Source organism: Triticum aestivum, chromosome 2D (assembly GCF_018294505.1).
Source record: "Triticum aestivum cultivar Chinese Spring chromosome 2D, IWGSC CS RefSeq v2.1, whole genome shotgun sequence".
Lineage (NCBI taxonomy): Eukaryota > Viridiplantae > Streptophyta > Magnoliopsida > Poales > Poaceae > Triticum > Triticum aestivum.
In genome coordinates, this window is record NC_057799.1 from 48,657,343 (window position 1) to 48,684,253 (window position 26,911).

The following is a 26,911-nucleotide window of genomic DNA, read 5'->3' on the forward strand; positions in this document are numbered from 1 at the left end:
TGATTTAGCAAAATGATATTGGTGTAAGTTTTAATGATTTACCAAAATGATGTCGGTGCATGTTTTATGCAATGCTACTGTAATTTTGTAGTAGCTAGCTGCTAGGTCATGCTACTGCCGCTAATGTATATATGTGATATACATGTAAATGTCATGCTACTGTCGCTGATGTATATATCTAGATGTGTTAATGTGTATGCAGTAGAGTGAATGTGTTAAAAACTAAAAAAATTCTCTGAAAAAGCACAATGTGCATATATGTAGATGTGTTAAAATTTCAATGTTTTCTTGTTCTTTGTCCGTTTTCACCGTCATGATAGTCTTTTAATCCTGCATCTCCCGTTGCAACGCACGGATAATTTTCCTAGTGATCTATAAACTAAATTTGCCATAAAAAATTGCAATGGTCCATTTAGTAAATTTGCCATGGTTAATTACTAAAAAATACCATAATCCATTTTGTAAATTTTCCATGGTTAATTACTAAAAATTTCCATGATCAATAAAGTAAATTTACCATGGTTCATAAAATAAAATTCCAAAACATGGCGTGGCAACACATGTTTATTTGCCATGGACACAAAAATAAGAGTCCCTGCTGTCGCAGCACCACACCACCGACAGCCGCTTCACCTGACCCATACCCCCCTCCCCCCACCACAACACATCGAGATGCACCTGAGAATCTCCTCGACGCATCCGTGTCCGAGGAGCATGCCTCGCATCATCCCCCCCCACCCCCCCCCCCCCCCCCCCCCCTACCCCCCGCTGCCGGATATTTGCTCGGCGTCCACAGGCCGTCGCCGCAGCTCACCGGGACCCTCGCCGATGAGTGAAAAGTAGTTGACATATGTACCATTAAATCTAGAATAAAAAAGTAAAAAATAAATGATGGCAACTTCATTGTAAACACCATAACAATTTACGTACTATAGACATGGAAACTTTTGACCCCCAAAAAGTCGTCGAAACATATCAATATGAAATCCAATTTTGAATATCTCATCGCGATGAATTTAATGGTGAAAACAGAATTTTAATCGGATTCTTTATTCAAGAGATAAAAAAATTTAAAGATTAAAAATACAAAAAGATTCCAGCTGACATCATCAGTTCCGTTCTTGTGTGCATGCATATGTGTTAGAGAAAAAAAACGTGTGGGCCGAACTCCTTTGTGCCACACGTGTGACACTTATCATTTGGGTTTGTTTGTATTTAGGCCAAAGATCTGGAATAAAACTGACACCAGCATCATCTATATTTATTATTATATTATATTATATTATACGAATATAAAAAACAAAGAGGCATATTTAACTAATCTTGCCCATAAAACGAGGTCAATCCAATGAATTAGACTGCTCCAACGGCGAGCGCTCAACATATTTAACATGCAATCAATATCATACCAAATATAAACGTCAGCATTAATCATATTTTTTTTGCAGGAAGCATTAATCATATAATTAACACGCAGATAATATTCTACCTAATATCCATATGCAATTAATATACTGGAAAAAATCAACGTGCATCGCATTTACACATTTACTAGTCTGCCTAAATCACCGACCAAAAGCAGTCTTTTTTTCAACTTGTCATTATTGACGGTCCATACCTGGTGTATATTTTCATTGCTATACGAAGGAGAGGGAAATTAAAGTGTTATGTGGGTATACGAGCAAAATCCCAATGGCATATATGGAATTAAATCAAATTTTAAACATCCCAAGATACTTTTTAGTTGTTTCATGACAAAAATGTTTAGGCCCTGTGCAGTGCTTCTTCCTTGGCTACCTACAATGGAATTTCCAAGAACACTTGTCTAGGATCTTCGGTCAAATGGGAAATAACATGCACTACCGATCAGTCGCCGTAAGTACGTCCAAGTCTAGCTGGAACCATATGGCATTCATGGGCTCTTTGGCACAGAAGGAAGGGCAATAGCATTGCTCCCGAAATGAGTAGAACGTGTGCAGCCTGCCACCGCCATCGGTCTCATTATAGTTTGGTAGGAACATCTTGTTGCACAAATCTTCTTCGGGGGGTGGCACAACAATCAGAGCATTTCTCCTATCCCAGAACACGGCCGCGTCCTCCATCTCTTGCAACTCCGACCAAACCATCTGAGACCTTTCTAGCTTGAACATTCTGACTGATGCATCACCATTCTCCCTGAAAATGGCGATTAGCTCCCCCTTCCACTCCACCAGATAGTTGTAGTCCCATTCCTCAAGATGCACGTCATCGCTCCCACGTATCGGTTGATCCGGCTTTTTCAGGACGCTAAACTCCATCTCGTCCTCGTTCGGGTCTATGACTCCAAGCCTTCCGTTGATGTCTAGAAAATAGAATACTCCGTCTAGGAAGACAGGGCTGTGTGATGCCATGAAGAACGGCGCGTCATCGTCGCTTAGGAATTCTTCCTTCCACTGTTCATCTCCCATTCGCCATGTCTTTATCATGAGAACTTTGCCGCTTGGGGTAGATCCTGCGGCAAGAACCACAAAATCCGGAGAACCCGGCACCGAAGAAAACGACAATCCTTTGAGACCAATGACATCCAAAGGTGGAAGAGCAATCACATGGCCACCATTAGGGTAGTTCTTAAACGGATTCACTAGGAAGAACATGCGGTCGCCGCCTCTCGACACGATGACCCAACCGTTCTTTGTGAAATGCAGTAACTGCGACCCTTGAGATTTGAGACCCGAAGTAGGGATATTTACCCTGATACTATACTTCTTCTCGCCGACTGGATCGAAGATCTCGATAAGGTCCTCCTTGGTCCTTCTTGCTGGCCGAGTTGTCATCAGCAATGGCGACACTTTTGCATGCTGGATCGGGCTCTTAATGGAGTTCCACTGCTTGCAGACAGCTTTCAGGTGTAGTAAATCGATGAATGAAATCTTCGGTACTAGTAACTGTAACAAGTCAGTATGGAGATCAGACCACCGCCTCACAGTGCTCATCGTCATGTCCTCTTTTTCTTGCTCTCCGCAGCAATGTTCAATTCTTGTATGCGTCACCTGTCAAGTACAGGTTAAACTTGCGTACTCAACCTAATTAATTTATCAGTAATATAATCATGTACATACTTACTTCGTTGGAGACATTATCAGAAGTTTGGATAGTTCGTGCTGCTTCCAGACCAAAGCTGCAAATACATAAATAGAATCACTAAACCACCTCACAAATACTACTACAACTCCTACAAATATTTGTACAAATCGAGTGAGTGGAATTAAACTTACCTAGTGGGAAGAGCCCAGAAAACCTGGTCCTCACCATCATCATCATCATCGTCGCATCCCTCGACTAAACTGAGCCAAATGGTCGCATCATCCAGAGACACGGTGTAGATACCAAATTCACCGCAAACTTCACGCAGCACATGGATGCAGTTAGGTTGGGTTCCTGCTTCAGTCGCTGATGGGACCACAAAATTAAACCTGCCTACAAAGAACGTTTTGTCCCCGATGGTTTCGACCGTCTCCCACGCATTTTCTCCGTCGTTCCATCGAAAAACCTTCACATCCACCACGGCCTGCGGGCACCCAAAGATGCAGCAGCGCACCAAGAAGAGCTCGCCATCGGGACACGGCACCGGGTAGCACTTGTACGCAGTATGGACTGGGCACGGGGGTGGGGGCGTCATGTCCGCCCTCTCGACCGCCGGCGCCAGGTTGGATGCGTCCATGGCCACAAAGGATAACATGGTCGTCGCGTACATCTTCCCCTGGTAGCCACGGGTTATAGGGCCGTCGAACCAATCATTCTCCTCGACGAGCTCCACAGGAAGACGGGACCACTCGGGGTCACCGGGGCGGCAGTGGAGGAGGAACGTCTCCCCGACGAAGTCGAGCACGACGGTGCAGTCGGGCGGGGTTTGCCCCGAGAGCGCGCAGCCGAACTGTAGATGCAGCTTTGGCTCGTCAGGCAACGGCGGGAGAGCGATCACGATGGGGGCCGACGGCGACGTATCAGCGAAGTTCACGAGGGAGCACTCGTTGGTGCGGTCGTCCAGCATGAGCGACCAGTCTCCGTCCCGGCCGAGGCATCGTTTTCCTTGCAAAACCGGCATGTCCGGTGTCTCGTCCCAGCGGCGACATCCGTCGAATGGCGCGACGAAGACGGGTTTGCTTGTCCCGTTGAATTGTACCAACCACGGCTGCTGCTGCGTCTTGGCCATGAAGTAGGGTTCTTCGATGTCTGCTGCAGAGCGCGTCTGGAACTCTGGGTATCGATCTCCTTTTGGGGGGAGAAAGAAGAACGAAAGAAACGTCTGGATCTGATTATATGGCGACCAGGTCCGTCCGTGTCCGTCAGAAACTTAGACGTCTTTGGTTCGCGATTTCCGATTACATCGCCCGTACCGGCTGGCTTCCAAAGACGGAACCAATCCGCTTCAACCAAACAGATTTGTCTAAAGAAACAAAAAACAAAAAACCAAACAGATCGTGTAATCACAAAAACACTTGCATGATTTTTTTTCGACAAATGCACTCTTTATATGGCGAGTCAGTAAACATATGAAGCTGGACAGATGTCTGACAATCAGATCTGAATAGTTTACAATCATGATTGCCATTTTTTTTACTTTTTTGGCAGGGATAATTGAGCGATCCGCCCAACAAGACAGAAAAGAACAAGGACGAGTGGCTCCGCGCTTGGGTCTACCGCCAATCGCTTACGACGGCGGAGACGGACGCTAGACCGCTCCGCCGGAAGAACACCAAGGCGCTCCGGCTAGCCATTGAGCAGTCGGAGCGTGATGCAATGGAGGCAGCGGCGGAGATGGCTCGGGTGGCGAAGCTCAAGCGGCAGCAGGACAGGGCCGTCCAGCGGCTCAAAGGGCTCATCGTCCTCTCTGACTCCTCCTCTGACGGCGATGAACACGTCGCCTCCTCCGATGACTCAGATGATCCTTAACCAACCGCCGACGCCTACAGCTACACCGTCGGCCGGAGGGGGAAATGACCGGCGTGGAAGTGGTGAAGATCTGCCATCTCCACTTTAATTTCATGTTTTCATATGTAGTTTAAACTTGTTTGTCGTTATGTGCATTATGTGAACTTTGAAGATCCGTTGGTGATCTTTTCGTGAACGGGTTTAAACTTGTTTGTCGTTTATGTGCATTATGTGAACTTTGAAGATCCGTTGGTGATCTTCTCGTGAACGGATTGTGCATTTCTATGTCCGTTTGATGATCTATGTAGTTTTATCCGTGTTGCATGGTTCAGTACGGATATAGAGGATCGGACATGAGATACACGAATGTAAACGACGCGATTTGAGGACTGGTCATTGCCCGTGGACGCGCCCGCACACGTCCGCAGGCATTTAAGGACCCGGATTTGCTAAGTCTGATTGTAGACGCTCTAGCAAGATCCTTGCAAGAAGTTTGTACCAGCAAGCCCTGTCTATGGAGGACGGTGCGAGGAGGATGATGGCCATCCTCGTGGAGTCATTGTGGTGGACTCATGGAGGGCCGGGCATGGATCTTTGTTTGCCGCAGTGGTTGGATGCCGCTGGCCGAAGAGGCCACCCTCCGTGCTGCACGCAGACGAGGGCCCTCGCCCTGACGCACACAACTGATAGGTCACCCCTAGTTGTCGGTCGTCGAAATTGTGAACGGTCTTATCAATACACAAATGTATAACTCCCTAGAAATTTCAATCGACGCTACTGTCGGCAACCGAAACCACCCACGGTGGCTCAGCACTCGACCGAAGCCACCCGCACCTGCTCCTGTCGGTCGCTCATTGCGGATCTCCTGCCTTCTCGCTACTTCCGTCCCCAATTAGAATCTGCCCGGGCGTCTTCTAGAAACCGCGGGGGTTACATGAAACGTTTGTGGCTGGGCGGCCGGCCAAAGATTGGACCGGTCGCACGTGGCCAAAGTTTGAGCCTTATTTTCCATCTCCATGGCCACACGTAGCGCACCAGCATGACGATCCCTTGTTGTTAGGGCGAGCCACGGCGGGGGCAGAGAAGTCACGGTGGGGGAGCTACAAGAGGCCGCGCGCGATGCTGGTCGCCGTCGATGGCACGCGACACTAGAGGCGGTGCTGGAACCATTCATTTGAAAGCTTCCACCGTTTGATTCAAAAGCTTCAATAGACATGGTATATAAAATGCAACCGGACACTGTGCAAATGAAAAAGCTACAACCGTTCACACGAAAGCTTCAACTATAGTTTGAAAAAGCTTCAACTAGACTGCCATGCAACCCCGAAAGCTGCAACCGGCAATAAAAAAAGCTTCAACCACTCATGTCTCAGCTACGTCCCACAACGACAGAGACGACATTTTGCTGCAATCGTCATAGGTTTTTGCTACGATAATTGATGAATTTTGCTACAAGCATTTTTCATGGCCGCTATGGTGCTACAAGCGTGGCGACAACACAACCAGATGTTGGGGATGGGATGTTGCGCACTACAATATCGAGATCAATTATGTAGAGGCGGGCGACACAGTGTTGGGTGGACGACGACGAGAACTGCGTCGAACAGAGTTCCGGCGTTGCAACCTTGGGGGCCGGCGCGGTCATGGCGAGCTGCAACCTGGGGGGAGGGGGAGGGCGGCGCGGTCATGGCGAGATGAACAGGTTCCTGGCGCCCGCTGCAGCGCCTTGTTGGGCCGGCCCGCGATGGGAAAGGCAGCGACCAGGGATCGAACTTGCATCGCTCGAGTAGGCAACCCTTGTTGGATCTTAGCTCACCACCAAGGCAATTGGTCACTTGTGATTTACTAGCGCTAAACTGTACATGAACTAGTATGGGCGCGCTATTTATTTATCATTTAGTTCTTTCATTTACTTCTATAAAATTGTGAATTTAAAAACGTTCATCGATTTTGAGACAAAAGTTCACAAACTTAAAAAAAGTTTATCGATTTTGAGAAATAGTTCATCATTTTTGAAGAAAAGTTCACAAACTTAAAAAATTTCACCGATTTTGAAAAAAACTTTATGACAAAGTTTAAAATGTTCATCGTTTTCGAAAAAAAGTTCATCGGTCTTGAAAAAAGTTCATCGATTTTGAAAAAAGTTCATCGTGTTTGAGAAAATAGTTCATTGATTTTGAAAAAAGTTCACAAATTTAAATGAAAAAAGTTCATCAAAATTAGTTCATCGGATTTGGAAAAAGTTCACCGAATTTGAGAAAACAAAAGTCAAATTTGAAAAAAGTTCGCTGAATTAGAAAAAATTTCATCAATTTTAGAAAAATGTGGATGGATTGAGAAAGATCATCGAACGAGGAAGAAGGAAAAAAAATTAAACAGAAAAATGAAAAAACAAAAAATAGAAAAAGATGATAAGGAAAACAAGTGATGAAACTATGGGCATCAAGTTACTACGGTGGGGTGGTTACCACTGTATGCTGTTAACCAGGAAGTCTTTGGTTTGATTCCCAGCTCTCACGGAATTTTTGCGATTTGTATATGCAAACAACAGCGAAGCGAGCGAAATGGGCCAAGCCCAGCTAAATAGGAAATGCCAGGCTCCACCACCAGACCCACCTCAACACGCTGGAACACGCCGGAGCCAAGTCGCACCGCCACCGTGTGGGCTTAGATTAGGACCGCCACCCTTGAGCTAGGTTTTGCCCCGCCCCAGCATGAGAGAAAGCCTCGCCTTTGCCGTTCGCTACGCGGGGGCTTAGCCGGCTTAGCCCGACCTCATCCTCCGGCGGCAGTGAGGGTGGGTGGTGGTCGGAGAGGGGGCCGAGGGCGGCGTGGTTCAGGGTGTCCGCTCGTGTTGCCCCTGGAAGGAGCGATGTGGGGCGTGGTTAGCTCTCTTGTAGTCCTTGGTTTTGGTATTGACATACTTGTTTTTTGTCGTCCTCTTCTCTTTTGCATTTTTAGGGGCTGTTTGAATTGTGACTATATTTGTCATATATTGTCACATGATTTTTGTCATACTTGTCACACTTGCCTTACTTGAGTTGCTCAAATTGTTAGCCACAATTTTTGTGATTTGTATATGCAAACAACAGCGAAGCAAGAGAAATGGGCCAAGCCCAGCTAAATAGGAAATGCCAGGCTCCGCCACCAGACCCACCTCAACACGTTGGAACACGCCGGAGCCAAGGTTGTCAGAATCGCGATTCTATTGTACGATTCTACGACTTTACGATCCAAACTAACCCATCTGATTCTACGATTTTGGTTCATAGAATCTATGTTTTTACGATCCTGGTAGTGAAGATTCTACGATTTGCGATCCTGCCATCGGAGCTCCGATCCGATTCAGAATCACGATTCTGACAACCTTGGCCGGAGCCAAGTCGCACCGCCACCGTGTGGGCCTAGATTAGGACTGCCACCCTTGAGCTAGGTTTTGCCCCACCCCAGCATGAGAGAAAGCCTCGCCTTTGCCGTTCGCTACGCGGGGGCTTACCCCGACCTCATCCTCCGGCGGTAGCGAGGGTGGGTGGTGGTCGGAGAGGGGGCCAAGGGCGGCGTGGGTCTGGGTGTCCGCTCGTGTTGCCCCTGGAAGGAGCGATGTGGGGCGTGGTTAACTCTCTTGTAGTCCTTGGTTTTGGTATTGACATACTTGTTTTTTGTCGTCCTCTTCTCTTTTGCATTTTTAGGGGCTGTTTGGATTGTGACTATATTTGTCATATATTGCCACATGATTTTTGTCATACTTTTCACACTTGCCTTACTTGAGTTGCTCAAATTGTTAGCCACAATTTTTGCTATTTATATATGCAAACAACAGCGAAGCGAGCGAAATGGGCCAAGCCCAGCTAAATAGGAAATGCCAGGCTCCGCCACCAGATCCACCTCAACACGCTGGAACACGCCGGAGCCAAGTCGCACCGCCACCGTGTGGGCCTAGATTAGGACTGCCACCCTTGAGTTAGGTTTTGCCCCGCCCCAGCATGAGAGAAAGCCTCGCCTTTGCCGTTCGCTACGCAGGGGCTTAGCCTGACCTCATCCTCCGGTGGCAGCGAGGGTGGGTGGTGGTCGGAGAGGGGGCCGAGGGCGGCGTGGGTCTGGGTGTCCGCTCATGTTGCCCCTGGAAGGAGCGATGCGGGGCGTGGGGCGTGGTTAACTCTCTTGTAGTCCTTGGTTTTGGTATTGACATACAGCTCTTGTTTTTTGTCGTCCTCTTCTCTTTTGCATTCTTAGGGGCTGTTTGGATTGTGACTATATTTGCCATATATTGCCACATGATTTTTGTCATACTTGTCACATTTGTCTTACTTGAGTTGCTCAAATTGTTAGCCATACTTTGGCTTGTCTAAGTGAATTTTGCCATACTTTTTGTGTGTATGACATGTGGGGTTCACTGCTCATAAAAATATTATTGTCTTAGGTGTGGCTAGAACCAAAACCTACCTAACTTGGTCAAATTTGCCTAAGAGCAAGTACAATAAGATGACATAGGCGGGTTGTAAGACTTTAAATATTATATTTTTTGATAAGTTGACGGAGAGAGAAGAGAAGCGGGCTACTCGTTAACAGCCGGCTGTAGCACGCGCTCCTAAACACTTTGGGAGAGAGGAAGGTTGGTCATGTATCAACAAAATAGTACAAATTTATATGCATCTACTGTACTTGTCGGCTATAAGACTAACTATAGATGACGTGACAAGATCATATAGCGAGGGCGGCGTCGCAGAGGCCGAGCATCAGGTAGCTCGTTATCTGCCTCGTGGGAATATCTTCGCGATTCACTCCTGGCTGGCTTTTTCGAGGTATACTTTGCAATATGCGGCTGCGGGAATAGTACGCACGTATGTTCTTCGCCCATTGTCTCCTGCGCTTGCTCCCCACACGGCTCGACTGAATGCAGATGTTGTTTGATGCGCGTGGTGGAGCACTGGAGCGGTGACTTGACTGCTCTGAATTAATACGCCATAACTTAAATTTACCACGGAGTTGTGGCAGGCAGCAAAAAGTATCAATTTTATATTAGACCAAGCGTCACATCTGTCGATGTCTGTTTTATATGAGACCATGCTATCCTGGGCGAGCTTTCCGATCTGTGCAATCAGCGTATTTCTTTTTTTAATGACTAAATCCTCTGATTAGTGCACTGTTAAGTTTTAGATTTTGAGCAAACTAACTAAGTTAATTAAGAGTGCTCTCATCTACGTAGGGATAAAAGGCCTCACAATCAATCCAGGTGTCCAATTGAAATGGGATCACCTGATTTTGACCAAGTAAATAATTTCTCAAAGCTCTCATTTAATTTTTTATACTATACACTATGCTTCCTAATTCTTAAGTCCTCACAACTAATTGAGGTCTTCAATTTAGAACTTGGTCACCTGATTTTGACCCGGTCAATATTTCTAAAGGAGCTCTCCGTTTAATTATTTTAATTAACCATATTTCATGATTTTGAATCTCCTTTATTCGATTGAGATATTTGATTTTGAATTTGGTTTATAATTTTGATCGGGCCAACGATTTTTCAAATCAATCAATACCAACCGGCTAGAAAGACATATCAACCCCGTGCACCCTCTTACCATCTAGAAAAAAAGAAGTGCCACCATGTGATGGTACTATAGCACTAATATAGTATATGTAACCACCGACATAGAAATCTACCCACAAAAATATGAGTTGATTAGCGCATAATACAGAATCACACCATAAAAGACCCACCAAATAAACACATTATAAATAAAACACACTCCATCGTCTTACATCCGCCAAACTAAATATTTCATCAGTTCAAAAATACAAGGAGTATTAGTTCTTTGGAAAGTCAAAATTCTTTAACTTCGACCAAGTTTAGAGCCAAAAATATCGACATCCACAATATTAGACCAAAAAATATAGAAATTCATTTCATGATTAATCTAATAAAACCAATTTGATATTATGAATTTTGATATATTTCTTTATAAATTTGATCAAATTTAAAGAGGTTGGACTTTTCAAAAAAGTAATACACCTTATATTTTAAAATAAAGCGAGTATTTTTTTGAGAATCTCAACAACACCGACGCAGCAAAGCGCACCCAACCCTTCTAGTTAGACGTCACGTACGAAGCTCTAGATCCACTCTTTCCCAACGGATAATGATACAATTATGTGTAGGCCCCTTCTCTTTTGTTTTCTGTAACTGTGCACCTATGATTTTTTTTCTTAAAAAAACCTATCAAACTCACGAATTAGTGAGCAGAAAATATACTGTATTTTCTAGTTCGACATTAACAAGCCTGAATATTCCCAAGGAAAAAAAAATACTTTCATTCAGAGCGTTTCTCTACTTTCACATCGCTAATCTCCAAGAAATTGCTACAAACACGAAACTGTTAGTTAACAATGGGGTCCCGTTAACAATCATAGGTTGTAGATCCGTAATTATAGTGCCAATAACCCAGGATCTTTAAAGTAATCTCCTCCCTTCATGACAATCGAAACCTGCAGGCCTGCATGCAAAAATTGATGGCCCATCATGTCACTAGTCGAAACCGATGGCCCACAGGTAAATGCCCAAATTGGAGGGGATGGATGCTGCTTCGCCCAGTTTCGGTTCCTGTCAGCAACTTGATGCCTTTCCGTCGAATACGGTGAAATACAGCATTGCGTACGATGGTGACAATTAAAATACGCCTGACAACACAGATCGCAATGCTGGTTCGGCGGGGTTGATTCCGAGCTACGTGCAGACCGGCCTATGCAACGTTTTATCGGCGGCTGGCTATACTATTAACCATGCTCTAAGATGAGGCGTGGCAAAGAGTGGCAAGGTATGACTGGGAACCAAACAATCCCTTAGCCTTTCCCTTCTTTTTCTTTTTTGCGAGGGTAGCCTTTCCCTTTCTCTTTGCAATGGACCTTGGCCCGGAACATGTCGTGGTGCCACCAACAAGGACGAACAGGATGTTGTTCAGTTCAGGGAGCATGTTTACCAGGGGCATCCTATTATTCTCGAGTTCTTTTATATACTGGCTACTGTATTTCCTTCACGTCATTTTGGGGTCATGTATTTGTTCGCGTTGTGCCTCCTGGAGGTTGTGTGCCCACTGGTATTGCACACGTTCCAGCGCTCTAATTTTGTGTGCGTATCGCGCCAGACGACATGCCTGGGTAACGGCAAATCCTACGTGTTGCTCATTGTGTGTCATTGTCTACCAATTGCACATGGCAGAGCCAAGGTTATATATCTTCCACATAAAGCCAGTCTTGGGTCCCCGCAAAAAAAAAACAGTTGTGTGTACCTTCTAAAAGGTTTGGTCTGTTTTTTTCCTTTACAAAAAAAAAACTTATCAGTTCTTTCCCATTTTCTGTTTTTTCTTTTATTTCTAAAATGTTCAAAACATTCTTAAATATTTTGAAAAATATTTATGTTTTCAGAAAATATTCATTTTCAAAACAATCTTTAAAAAATAGTGTTCAAAAAATCTACAAACATGTACAAAAAATTCAAAAAAAGATGTTCAGAATTTTCTTATAAAAATGTTCAAAAAAGTTTTAACAAGTGTTCACAGTTGTTTCAAATCACATTTGTCATAAAAATTTATCAAAATAAAAAAATATCAATTTAAAAATAAATTTATTTATGTGTTTTGTAGGAAAATTGAATGAAAAACTGACTTGAAAATGAAAAGAACGCTGAAAAGCTGAACGGAGGAAATAATCGGGCCACAGGCTATGTTCAACTAAGTCGCTTCAAATCGAGCGCATCTACAACGGCAACACGCAAGTTTCCTTTCGCATTCGTCCGCAAACACAGATGCGGAAGGCCGCCATCCAACTGTAGTCGTATACATTTTAATTGCAACTCGAACCAATCAGACGAAATTCGATCAAAACGGACGGATTTCATATAAACACGTCTGAATTTCATATAAACATGACGGATTACATTTACATCAAAGCGGTGCTAGTCCGGCTCTAGAGGTATATTAATACCTAATCTAAATGATCGCCGGTGCCCGTTCCCCGTGTCCGGCCATGAGCCTCGAGAAATGAAGCTTCACCGTCTCCAGTTCCGCGTCGCGCTCTCCAGTTCCGCCTCCATAACCTCCGCCTCTGAAGGCCCGGGAAGTAAAGTTGTCCGTCTCCACATCGTCGCCAAGCGACTAATCGACCGACGATGTTGAGCCCATTAAGCTTGGCGTCGATAGGAGGGGAGGAGCGATGGCCTTCCTAGGACACGAGCGGCGGCGACCTAGACCTACTGTGCACTACTCTTCATGGGACACGAGCCCATTAAGCTTGGCGTCGATGGGATATGCCGGCTTCGTGGTCGTCATGGCAGGGTGCGGACTCGATGATGTCCTCCTCGTTGTCATCGGTCTCGCCGAACACCACCTCGCCTGTGTCGTCGCTTTCCTTGTAGGCGGCTGGCACCTCCGCCACCCGCTGGCGGTAACGCCACCGCCAGCGGGCGAGGCGGATCTCGCGGGCAAAGCAGTAGGACTCAAGCAACGCTTCCTGCTCCACTAGGTCCGCGTCCGGTGCGACAGCCCTGCCGGCGGCGAGCTGCTCCTCCGCTTGCACCTCCCAGAACTGCTCCTCCCGCACCATGTCCATGTAATGCACACGGGCCTCACCGGTGGTCATGGTGCAATGCACCGAAGTGGGTGGCGCGGAGGAGAAGGAGGGTGGCACACGTTCGTCGTTGGCAGCGTCCTCCATTGGGACATCGTCGTCCTCCGGCTGCCTGCTAGCTAGCCAGCCGGCAGCAATGGCGGCCATCTCCTTCTGGTCCGACGTCAGCCCGTCCCAGGGAGTTTAGGCGGGGGAGAGATCCATGATGGAAGTGGTGCGAAAAGGGATCGGAGGTGGATGGTTGCGGCTATGGCCGAGGCAACGGTTTATATAGCAATGGTGGGCGGCAGAGCGACGAACCGGTGACACCGGAGGAGACGCCTCGGCGAGCGCGTGCCATCAATGTGGGTGGTAGAGGGACAGAAGGGCGACCGTCGTGTCGTTTGAACGCGCGGCAGTTGCTTGCACCGGGAAACAGCGCGGGCGGCGCTCTCTCGACCGTCGCGCTGCTTCAATCCGACGCTAGTGAGTGGTCACGTCCGCTCTGGGCAGGCATGAATGCGGGCGCTGACACTCTGGACCGGCGCTGACCGAAAACGCGTGGGAGGGCTTAAGGTTTTTGGTGGGCAAGGGCGGTCAAAAGAGGGCTTGTGAGCGATCCAAACTACCGCAAAACCCTTCTACATTTGTCTCCGGTTTACTGGAGAAATCACATCCAGATTCGCGTTGGATGGCTTACGATGTGCGGACAGCGCGATCCAGATGCATACGGGAGATGCCCTAAATGAGCCGTCCCGCTCTCTCGTTCCCCGTTCGAAAGGACTATTTGACCGCATGAGCAGGCCCAACTATTTCTCGCCTAATTCGGGTACCGTCTCACTAGTGATATGGGCAGGCCCAATCCGGGTTCCTGCAAGAGCGGGTTCTAGCCCAGGTTTTCTGTTCTTTTCTTTTTCTGTGCGATTCTGTGTTGGCTTTCAACGCTACTCATGCGTTTTTCTGTTTTCGTGTTTCTTTAGCAGTTTTTTGGTTTTCCCTTTTTGGTTATTTATTTCCTTTCTTTGGTTCTTCGTATCATTTTTAGTGGTTCATGTGCCGATTTTAAAAGGTCTCATGTGTCGGGTTTTCAATTGTTATAATTTTGTTTTATTTTTATGTGTTTCTTTACCGGTTTTCTTCTTCTTTTGGTTTTTAAATTATTTTTTGTTATTTTTTCTCATACACATTGTACATTTTTTCTATATATCAGGAACATTTATTTATAGACGTTTAGCATTTTTCAATACGACATACTCCATCCGTCCCATTGAGCATATAAATTGAGTGAAAACGTCAATGCTTTCTAAGCTTGAGAAAATATATAGATGAAATTGTTTAAAAACTACAATAATGAATAAATACATTATGAAACTATATATAATGATGGAAATATTGATATCGATTTGATACTGTTTATCTTCATATTTTGTATATATGTTTGGTGAACTTACCAAGCATTGACTTTTTACCTTGTTTATATGTCATGTATTTGGGGAGGGAGTGAGTAACATTTTTTTCAAATATATGTTTTGATACATTTTTTTTTTCATTTACATTGCACATTTTTTTATTTTGCAATTAAAAGATTGCACTTTTTTATTATGCATCTGAAATATTTTTTTTACATATTTCACAATTTTTAAATACATGATTAACAATTATTCAAACATATATTTTTTAAGATTTTTCTGTATAAAAGTTAAACAGTTTTCAAATGCACGTTTATTTTTTAATGGTAATGAAACATGTTTTAATGTCACAAACATATTTCTGAACAATGTTTTAGGAATCTAATGTACACAATTGTTGATGGTATGATTTTTTTTGTATTATAGGAACATTGTTTTACATTGTATAATTTTTTTCTAAATGGCAGGTGCATTTTATTTAAACATGTGAACTTTTTTTGTATTATAGGGAACATTTTATTTGAATGCTAGAAACTTAAAAAAAAATTAGGGTACCAACGTTTTTTATACTGTGTTAACATTTTTCAAATTCATGATTTTTAAATTATTCAAGCAAATTTGAAATTTCATATGATATTTTTAAGCTAGATCAGTGCAACTTCGAAAAACAGAATCTGACGAAGCTTTTCTTATGATATTTTTAAAGATAAATTTGGTCAAACTTACTAAGCTTTACTTAGACAAATCTTATATGTAGAATAAAAAAATGGAAGGAGTATGTAATTCAGTCGAGGTGAGTCAAAAACTATAATCTCTGCAAAATAAATAAATCATAATAGGGTTTTGGAAGAGAGGACACGTCTTGCACGCATGGGCATTTGCATCCATTTTTTTAAATGCATTTTAAAATAAAAAAATCATGTATACATATTCGTAAATATGTGCGTGCGGTCAAATTTTGTGAAAAAATGTAACAAATTTCGGTGTTTCTGCATAGCGTTTTACGACACATTTTTTTGTGTTGTTATTTTTTCGTGAAACTTTATGCACACACAAGATGAAGATGTACTCGTGCAACTTTTTTAGAAAAGAATTAGCATTTAAAAATGTGTTTTCGAAAGTGGGTTCATATATTCACTTCCCGGTTTTGAAGGGGTTTCGTTACCTTCGCTCCATCTTCCTCTTTATTCCCCCTAGCCGAAAGCCTACCCTGCCGCGGCGGCTACGGCAGCCCACTTCCCGGCACTGTTCGCCATCCGTGCAGGCTGTGGCAGCAGCGGAGGATATAGGCCGTTGCCGCTCAGGTTTTCCAGGACGCTGAGAGTCAGCCGGAGCCCGATTCTGGAGAGAAGGGGGCGCGCTACTGCCCAAACTCTTCGGGGAACAACTCCGAGGCGGCGGCGGCGGCGGGGTGGGGGAGGGGGAGGGGGGGGGGGGGGGGGGGGGGGGGGGGGCGGAGAGTGGGGGCAAAGGCCGATGAGGTCAGTACGGAGGGTGAGCCGGACGGCATGGCGTCCTCCGCCATCCGTGTCAACCGACCCCCGTCCCGAGGACTGCCTGACGGTGGGCGCTACCTTCATTTGGGTCAAAATTTCTTCGTTAAGTTGCTTGGTGCCATTCGTTGGGATTATGCTCTAAGCTGCAGTAGAGTTTGTAATTAGGTTTGAGACTGGGACTGGCTTATTTTATGATAGGATCCTGTCGGCGCTTCTCTAATTCTCTTTACTTTGGTGTGGTATAACTTGTTCACGTAGGTCATAGCACTGCACTGCTATTCCACATCAACTACTATTTCCAGGATTTATATGCCAACCTATATAAATGTACATTTCGGAGCAATCTTTTGCAATAAAATTCAAATCTTTCTTACAATCATTCAGACATAAAAACATTTGTTATCTTAAAGATAAGTCGTTCCTGAATCGTCTTAATGAAGTTGACATCCTTGCTTAGGTAATTGGATATTAGAAAGATTCTGAGCTACTCCCTCTGTCCCATAATATAAGAGCGTTTTACACTTTAACAGTCTTTCATAAGATGTTTTATTTGTTTCTGTAGATAACTAGCATTCAATAGAATCAGTTAGTGGTACCTGGCCACGAACTTCATGGATAACTGAGAGGCGAGATAGGCAAGATCTCACTGCCATTCGATATCTAGGTGCTTGAGTAGTAACTTTGTTTACATGAAGATAACAAATACTGTAGGTTAAGGACCTACTTGCAGCTAAAGTTGACCATCTGAAGGTCCGATCAATTACACAGATACTTGCATTTACGATTCTAATTTCAGCGGCAGTAGTTAGCATACCAATATATCACACACCAGAATTCAGACCGCATTCGTTCCATGTAACTTATATTGTAATTTTCTTGTACATGATGTGCTTCTTACTGATATTGAAGTCTTCTCCTCTTGTTTTTTTTTTCCCAAAAAGGAGGATAGACCCCCGCCCTCTGCCTTGATCGATGCACCGTTCACACAGCCATGAAACTGTGTTAATATACGTTTGTTTATCTCACCCTGATTTTACCATGAATCAAATGTGAGGTTTCTTCTTTTCTATATGTTGCTTCATTGCTATCCCTTGTCAAAAGGTGTCTTGCATCTCAGATCATTTAACTTGTCCTTTGCAAGAGAAGCCCTACAACAGGGATGGTGGTGTTATAATAGCAACCTCATTTGAAGTCATATCAACTTTGAGGATGGTTGTCAAGACAAGTACCCTTTGGAAGGATGTACAAACCTACCGACAGGTATGACTTATGTCCCTATCTTCTGTACTTATACATGTATGCACCACGGATACAGATACATGTATTGGTATCGGACAGATCACCTGATACTTGGATACGCAATGTGCGACGGATATGTATATGAAACCTTCTCTTAAGTGCTGGGATAAATGGAGTGTTTTTTAAACGTCACTAGATTCTTCAAATTAGTAGTGCAGCTGCTATTTAAGTTATTCATATGTTGTGTGTAATACCAAATCTAGGCTGGATGATCATATCATAAAAAGGACACTATAAATCATTCCATCCTGGTTGGTATTTTAGTTGCTGAAAATGCATCATGGACAGGGTTCTCTCTAGCACCCTGCATAGTAGTAAGTCACCACCTGTATATATTTCTCTCCTGCGTTTCAATGAAATGCAGTGCAGTTGCATTTTGTATATAAAAAACCTAGTTCATGTACAATCTTCGCTTTTAAGTGCTGTGCACCCACTGTTAAAGTCAGGCAGTAATGCTAATAATGGCATGGAAATCACTGATCATAAATCCAATGTGCATTTTCCTTTCTGAATGTTCTACTACCTTCAATTGATTCAGTATGTGGGTGATTTCAGCTACCCACACTTAGCGGACCTCGGTGCCGCTGTTTTTGGTGCCAACTCGAGGAATTGGATGTAAGAAACATTACTTAAACTCCTTTCATCTTATTTACTAAATTGAACTCCTTAAGCAACTGGGATGTTTCTTCAAAACTGTGAAGTTGTCTCCATAATGTTCTTTGCATACTCTTGCATTCACCAAATGTTCAGAGGTCATGCAAGTTATGCTTTCACCAAATGGTCACAGACATGGAAGTTATGCATTCAGAGTTTCAGACACGCACTAGGTGCAGTTATTTTGTGCTTCAGTGTTATTCTAATCTCTACATACATAATAGTACATTTGCATATGTTATTAATTGTATATGAAAAATGACCCTAACTGCAAATTATGATCTACAGCAGCTGAGAGGAATTCTCACTTTCATATTTGTTTGCTCTTTAGTAAGGACCCGAAGTTATTCATATAAAATAGATTAGTTATGTTTGGCATTGTCTATAGTTGTCTATATATGAGATACTCCGTTTAGTTTTGTATATGTCGCATGGCTAAATGCTTCCCTTTATTATGTTTATGCAACACTGTCCTGCCTTTGGCACTGTCTAAATTTGCTTGAATTGGACATTTTCAGAACTAAGGTGGTATCCTGTGTGCTTTCTTAGATCCTTGGTACATTGTACGATTCTGATATCATGATTTTGAGGAAGTGTGCAGCTCCATAGGACCTCTCTTTACATGTGTGTCGAGTTTAAGAAAATTGTGATGACAATTTTGATCCTTCTTTTTTGGAAATGAAAGGTAGCAATCTCTAACTTATGTTCATTAAAGGCCAAGGGGTACAAATCTGCCCAGAGGAGTCTGGGCACAACAACGAAACAGCGAAACAAGGCCGAAAGAACAGGAAAGAAAAGGCAGGCGAAAAAATACAGAAGAGAGGAAAAAGAGGTAAAAACTTCAGAGAAACAAAACTAACTGGCACAGAAATCTGCGTACTGAAGCACCGGGAAAGGTCCTTGGCATTGCAACAAGTGAATTAGCTGACGACTTTTGAACGCTCGGGCACACATCTGTCGCAAAACGTTAGCGAGCAGGATAAAGAGGTATGGGGATAATGGGTCGCCTTGGCAAACACCCCTCTCAAAATGAAAGGGTGCGCCCGATGAGCCGTTAATTTGGACTTGGGCCTGGGCTGATCCAGTTAGGTGGAAAATTCCAGTGGGTGGGAATATCAACCAGGCAGTCCCAATTAACCGTGTCATTGTCCGTTTCCTCTTGATCGCTATCTGCACCATTTCTGAAGCAAAGACACAAATTTCCACAATTGACCGACCACTGATAAAGCCAGATTGCACGTCATCTATAAGATCAGTAATGATTTTCTGCAGACGGTTAGTCAGCACCTTGGAGATGATCTTAATCAGAATGTGGACCAGAGAGATAGGCCTGGCATCTTTCATTTCCAAGGGGCTGTCAATCTTTGAAATGAGGACTATAAAGCCTTATTAATACCTTGCAGACTGAGTCTGTGTTCAGATAGTTCAGCAAATAATCTGATAAGATCATCCTTGAGCAGCATCAGGTTGGACTTTATGAACTCATAGGTGAATCCAGCCGGTCCAGTTCTTCAGTTATTTGGAAATCTTTTAATGGCCTCTAATTCATCCCGTGAGGAAGGAGCTGCCAAATCAGCAAGGTATGATGCCGGTAAAGGTTTCCCAAGTCAACCATGGGGAGACAGTAAGATGCCGAGCAGAAGATGTTTCTGAAATATTCAGTGGCAATGTCGAGTTTGTCATGGGTATTACAGTGTTCGAACCCCATTCTGCACCAAGACCCTGATTTTTTCTTCTTCTTTACCTGACAATTGGCAGTAACGTGAAAGAACCAGTGAATTTTGCCCTTGATCTCCACATAGATGACTGCAAGGTAATGAGTTGTGCTATCTTTTGTTGAAACGTGTTTGCGCAACACAAACTCGACAGTAGACAAAGGTCTGGCCTCTTCCACTGCATTGATGAAGTCGAGTAATTTGTTGTTCTTTGAAGTAGTGTGGGCAAGCTCTTCTTACCCCGGGCCCAGCTTCTGATAGCCGCACGCAAGGTTGAAAATGGAATCCGCTCTGGTAGAACCGGTCCATGAGTGTTGCATGATGCTTTTGACCTCCTCATTAACAAGCCAATGCTTCTCAAACCGGAAAAGTTTACAAGCTGGTACGTGAATGTTGAAATCCACCTGAACTGGAGTGTTATTAGATGTGACATAAGAAATAGCAGTGGCGTTGGTTTGGGCAAAGGAAATGTCCCATTCAGTATTGATCAAGACCCTACCTAATTTCACCAAGGTTGGAGTTCTTCTTTCATTAGACCAAGTGAAGCGCCAATTAGATCGACGTCAGTCCAAGATTTTGGATATAGCTGTTGAAGTCCATCATCGCCCAGTTGACATTTGAATTGCTTTTCATGCGGATATTCGTACATGTTGAAGTCCCCAAGCACTAGCCAAGATTCTGGGGATGCTGGGGCGAGATTGCTGATTGTTTGGAAAAACTGTCGAGCGCAATCTGCACCGGCGCATACACTGTGGTTATGCAGAAAACTGAGTTATCTGAAACTGGATTTGAAGCTGGCAGTGATCAAGAATCCGTTCATGAGTATGAGGTCACAGCTGAGTTTGTTTTTGTTCCATGCAAGCAGGATACCTCCACGAGCGCAATCTGCTGGTTGAAAATGAAATTCTCTGACATTCTTTGGCAGAAATTGCATTGCTTTGAAACGACTGATGTGCGCTAATTTAGTTTCTTGTAAGCAAATGATATCAGGTACAGCCTTGTTGATAGTGCTAAGAATTAGTGCATTCTTATATTTTTGTCGCCCAGCCTTCTGACATGCCAGTTGATGATTCTCATTGTAGCATCAAGCAACCCCCATCAAAGCAGAAAAAACAAAGGAATGGAGTGAAGATAGATGTGTGCATGCACATGCGAATGCAACATTTTCATGCTAAAAAGAAACTAAAGAAGAATACTGAAACAAAGGGGTAGAAGCCCAAACTACAGACTCGAGGACAAACAACAAGACGGACATGAAATACACACACACGGTCCAATGCGAAGACCAGAAGACAAACAACGACAGACAGAAGCAAACCCTAAGACAAGAACTAAATGTCCCCAGACAAAGAACCATAAACCCTAGTCGGCTGCCTTCACGCAACATTGAGATCGAAGTCACGCCCGACAGAGGAACTGGCAGTCGAAGGGGATGCCAGGATCTCGGCTTCAGCGATGATGGTGCGACGTCTAGCTCGCAAGCATCAGCCAGCTTCCTGAGGTTGCTCTTGGACATGGCTTTGGTAGACTTGCAGATAGGCGCGTTGTGCAGCTCATTGTACCTCGTTTTGATACGTGGGCTACGCTGCAGCGGAGTGACCTCCAGCGGCAGAGGAACACCGGCATGGCCCTCTTGTGATTCCCCCACCGGGTCCATCAGTGCTACCTTGCCTTTAGCCGCCAGCTTGGCAGCTGCACCGCCTCCTCCAACTGCGCGGGGCATCTTCATCCTTGTCAGCTGCATTGTCAGACACCTCCGGCTCGGCATCACAAGCCGGGGCAGAGACAACAGCCGGGAAGAGTTGCAGGGTCTTGGGCCTGACGCGGACTGTTGCTCTTTCATGAGGTAATAGCAGAGGAATGATCCATTGTCAGATTTGTCGTGTGGGAAGCTACGAACCACGACCCACTTCAAGGCGCACACCATCGTGTCAAAATGAAACCCGGATGCTGGGGCACCATCCAAGAAAGAGCTGCAGCTTGGTCCTCTCATCTACTGCGAGCATGGCCCTAATGTCGGTGAAGGAGGCCATGCTTGGGCAGTGAAAAGCACGGTGGGCGCAGCCAACCAAGACAGAGGGCAGCACCCCACCGAACTGCGGCCTGGGGCGTGATGCCTTTCCTGCCCACGAAGCCCTCCCCTCGCATGCGGAGGCGGGATGGTCAGGCGCCGGCGGGTCACGACAGTTCTTTGTTTGCACCCCAGGTGCCTCTTTTCTTATATATATAGTCTAAATGATCAATTAGTTTTGGCATGTCGAACACAGTTTTTATGTAAAGAATTGACGACTTCGGTTATTTGCATCCATAATTTCAAGAATCCCTATTTCGTACATAGGGATGCCATGGAGAAGACTAGAGTGCCCAGCCTATTTGTCATGTCAAATATTATTGCATGTAAATATTGTACTAACTTGCATCTACTTGTGGTTTCAGGTGCAAGTCGCCTCTCATGCTGTATATAGAACCCTAAGGAACAGCATGTGGCCGTTTTCACAAGGTGGTGCTCTTGGCTGTTGAGGAACAGAAGTTGTGGAAATAAGTCAAGCAGACGGCGGGCGTGAGCGAGGAGTAGACTAGGGCTTCGGCGTCCCTGTAATACCACATTCAGCTGTTGCTGCTTATCATTAGAGCATCTCCAATAAAGAATGCAAATTTGAAGATGTAAAATAGGAGGTGTAAAAATTCACATCTCCAAAAAGTGCTTTTTGCAAAAAATGGCCAACTCTAATAGATGATGCAAAACGGAGATGTAAAACTGCAACACCAATAAGTGATGCAAACCGGAGATGTAAAAATTAGAAACTTCAAATACTACTACTTGATTTCAAACATAGTTTGTTCAACTACTACTTCATTTCGAACATGATTAAACATAGTTCTAATTAAAACGAAATTAAACATAATTCTAATTTGAAGGACTACTACTAGTTTAAACTACTACTCCAACCACTACTACTAGCTAGTTCACACAACTACTACTCGAAGATGAAACTACTCGTCGGAGCCCTTGAATTGCTCCCAGAACTCGTCCTTGTTCGGGTCATCGCACCCCTCCTCCTCCTCCTCTGAGTCACCCCAGTCCAACGAGTCAGACTCGATGGGGATCACCGTCGAGGGGCCGGCCTCGTCCTCCTCCTTCTTCTTCTGCTGCTCGACGCCGCGCTTCCACCAGAACTCCTGCTGGGCCTGCACATACTCCGGATGCTCACGCGCGAACCTCGCCATCGTCGCCTTGTCACTCTCGCCCGGACTAACGACAATGGCGGGCCTCTTCTTCGTCTTCTTTGTCGTGATTTCTTCCATATGAATGCTCCCCGGCACGAGCAACTTCGCATCCGCCCGGGTCTCGATCTCCGGGAAGTTGAGGTCCGTCCTCGGCCTCCTTGCACGCCACACCGCCACGTCGTAGGCACGCGCGGCCTCGTGGATGGTCGGGTAGGTGTCGAGCCAAAAGCGGCGGCTGGCGTCGGTGAACTCCACCACGAAGTTGTCGGAGGGCTTCACCCTCACGCCGAAGAACCCCGTCTTGATCTTCGGGGTCTTCTTCAGCGACATGGCGATGGCGGGGCGGCGACGCGGTGGTGTGTTGGCGATGGCGGGGCGGCGACACGGTGGTGGGTTGGCAACGGCGGGGCGCGACGCGGTGGTGCTTGGCGACGGCGAGGCGACGACGCGGTGGTGCTTGGCGACGACGGGGGAGGTTGAGGCAATGGCGGGGCGGCGACGCGGTGGTGCTTGGCGACGGCGGGGGAGGTTGAGGCGATGGTGGGGCGGCGACGGGGGAGGTTGAGGCAATGGTGGGGGAGGTTGAGGCGACGGCGGGCCGGCGACGGGGGAGGTTGAGGCGATGGCGGAGACGACTGCTGATCAAATCGACCGGCAAGCGGAGACGAATCGAGCAGCGGGCGGTGGACGAATCGCGGGCGGAGGCGGACGAAAAATTGCCCGATTCGTGGCGGGGGACGACGGGAGACGGGCGAATCGCGGCGGGAACGACGGTGGGGGTGGAGGAGGCGGCGGATCCGTCGCGGGGCGGCAACAGCGCACTACCATGGGCGGCGGCCGAATCTCTGCAGGAACGGTGGTAGGATGGAGGAGACAGCGGATCTGTCACGCGCAGGGCGGCGGCGGCGTGCTGCGGTGGGCGGCGCGAGAAAAAAGAATGGGTGGGGGGATGAAGCGAAGAGCCGTTGGCGGTTGGCATGCAACTGGCAAATATACATCTCATGTAGGTGAAAATGCACATTTGCATCGCGAGATGTTGTATTTTACATCTTCGGAAGGCGGAGATGTAAATATTTTTACATCTACATCATATGTTGGAGTAGTGTTTTGGGGCTATGGAGATGCAAAAGTTAGATATTTTTACATCTACATTTTGTATTGGAGATACTTTTAGCCTGTTGATGCAACATCACAATATTTGTACTTGGTCCTTGATGAAAATTAAATGGCAGGCAAAAAGAAACATATTGCTATTTCCCAAGGTTCGCCTCGATGTAATATGTAGAGAAGCCTAAACAATACTCCATCAACAGTTTCTTGCTATTTCTCCATAGGGTTACGGACACGTTCACGAACCGAGAATGGTGTTCACGAACTAGAGCTAGGACTATACGACATGATAGAAAAAGGATCGTCTAATGTCAGGTCACTTGGTGAAAGACGATTGACTGCTGTCGCATCACTTCTTCGTGGGCTTGTTCGCGGCCTTCTTGGCCTTCACGGCTGCCTCCCTGGCCATGGCGGCCTTGTAGCCGTCGCAGGTTGCTTTTGAGTGCCCCAGGGTCCCCTTGACATGGATCAGCGGCATTTCGCACGCCGGGCACGGATGCGTCAGGCGGTAGTCCTCCAGGATCTGCGCCCGTGACTTCTTTGCCGCCATGTTCTTCTTGTTCTTTCCCATCTGTACAAGAAACACATAGATGTGGAAAATGAAAGCATGAGCCACTCGCTCGATCGACATGGAAATCCAAACGTGACACGGAGACGGAATAGAAAGTGAAAACCGATCACTAAACTCAGAGCAGATCACAAGTGGAGCAATGCTCCTATATACTCGCCCAAGGATAATACGGCGGCTACCTAGCTGAACGACGAACAGAGGAACTGAAGTCCAAAAACTGCAGCACATCCCTCTTACACTCAATCAAAAAATGGCTTGAATCCAATACCAACAAAAGCAGGCACCAACGTAGCGAATCGGGCAGAACACCCACGCTGCCTAAGCGGATCTGAATACACGAACAGTAAGCAAAACGATCATCTAACTGACAGGATTGAGCAGCGTATTGTCATTTGTCACCAAGGGAACCCTGCATATTCGACCCAATCCACAAACAAACTTATGAACATCCTAGACTAGACGCGCAGATCGGAGGAAGCCGATCACGATTAAACCCAGATCAACCACAAACTGACGCTAAATCCGACCATACGGCATATGCAACTCACAGAATGCAGCAGAAGTACGCGTGGGGGCGCCGCTCGCCCGCCGGCCCTTCTCCCTCCACCCTCCGCTGATGCGGCCCGCCCCCGAACCCTTCGGATCCCCACCGCGCGGGGGCCGCGGCTCCGGTCACCGGCGACCCCTACCTCGACGACTCGACCTGCTCGTCCGCTTCGTAGACAGCTACGCGGGCGAGCGGCTCGACGGCTTCTTCACCCTGCGCCTCCACCCCGTCGGCGTCCACTACGACGCCTCCCGCCTCGAGGAGGCGCTGCGCGAGCTAGAGCCCGTCGCGACTACCTACGTCCCCAACCTCGGGAACCACCGCGCGCTCGAGAAGCGCCGCCAGATCCTTCCTCTCCTCGCGTCGCTCAAGGTCGTCGCCGCGGCGCCCGGGCGCGAGCCGGCGCCGCTCTCTCTCTCCCGCGGAGGAACGCGCGTGGGGGCGAGGGGAGGGGGGTGGGGGCGGGGAGGTACCTTCCACGCCGGGAGTGGAGGGGAGGCGAGCGCCTTCTGGATCTCCGGCCGGGGCGTGGACGGGAGGGGGCGAGCGAGGGGAAGTCCGGTGGGAGGCGAGGAAGCGTGTGCGCTGCTGCTGCGGCCTGCGGATGAAAGGTGGAGAGAATGGAAGCGAGAAGAGAAGCGAAGCCCGGGGTATATATAACAGGAGCGACGCGGGTGGGCGAGGCCCGCGGTGGGCGGCGTCGGCCCACGTTTTTAGGGGTTTGGTCGAGGCGTCTAGGGTTAAAGTTTATTCTTCCCCTGAGAGAAACTAATTGATACTTTCTTTTATCATTTTGAGCTTTTGGTTTTTTGTGTTTGCCCCGGTGCATGTTTTATGTTATTTATTTTAAAAAATGGAGGCTGAGTTGTTGGTTTGTCACTCTCGTTACGAAGATCAGACTTGTACCTATACATTTAGAGATGGACTCTATGTCAGCAGTGCAAATCCTCAAGGATGGAAGGTTGGATAGATCGATCTATGCTTTGGTACTTGCTGAGATCAAGCATCTACAGTCTCTTCGTATAACTTGTATTACTCTTATTAATAGGAGCCAAAACAAAGTTAGTGATTTCTTTGGCAAATTTCGGTAGAACTGTGGTTTGGTTAGGCTTGGGCCCTCAAGGTGCAGTCGACCTTTGCAACATTGATTGTAATATGAATGATGTTTGAGTAATACAAGGTCTTACCCATTAAATAAAATATGTCGGCCTAGTGCAATTGCATGTAAAATAGTCGTCATGCAACTCGTATCTGTCTAGACGCAACTACACATCCATCTCCCGCGTGCAACTACAATTGCGCGCACATCCATCTGGGCATCACTGCACGTCTGTCTCCTCACACACAACTACATGTTCGTCTGATACGCG

At 46.1% G+C, this 26,911-nt stretch overlaps 1 protein-coding gene across 1 annotated transcript; it reads right to left on the bottom strand.

The window, feature by feature from the left end:
* Positions 1-1,708: 1,708 nt before the first annotated feature.
* On the bottom strand, positions 1,709-4,243 carry LOC123048647 (uncharacterized). Its single transcript, XM_044471702.1, has 3 exons — positions 3,255-4,243; positions 3,103-3,157; positions 1,709-3,029 (listed from the first exon to the last, which is right to left on the bottom strand). Exons 1-3 carry the CDS (start codon positions 4,190-4,192, stop codon positions 1,860-1,862), a joined length of 2,163 nt encoding a protein of 720 aa, XP_044327637.1. The 5' UTR covers positions 4,193-4,243; the 3' UTR covers positions 1,709-1,859.
* Positions 4,244-26,911: the final 22,668 nt, after the last annotated feature.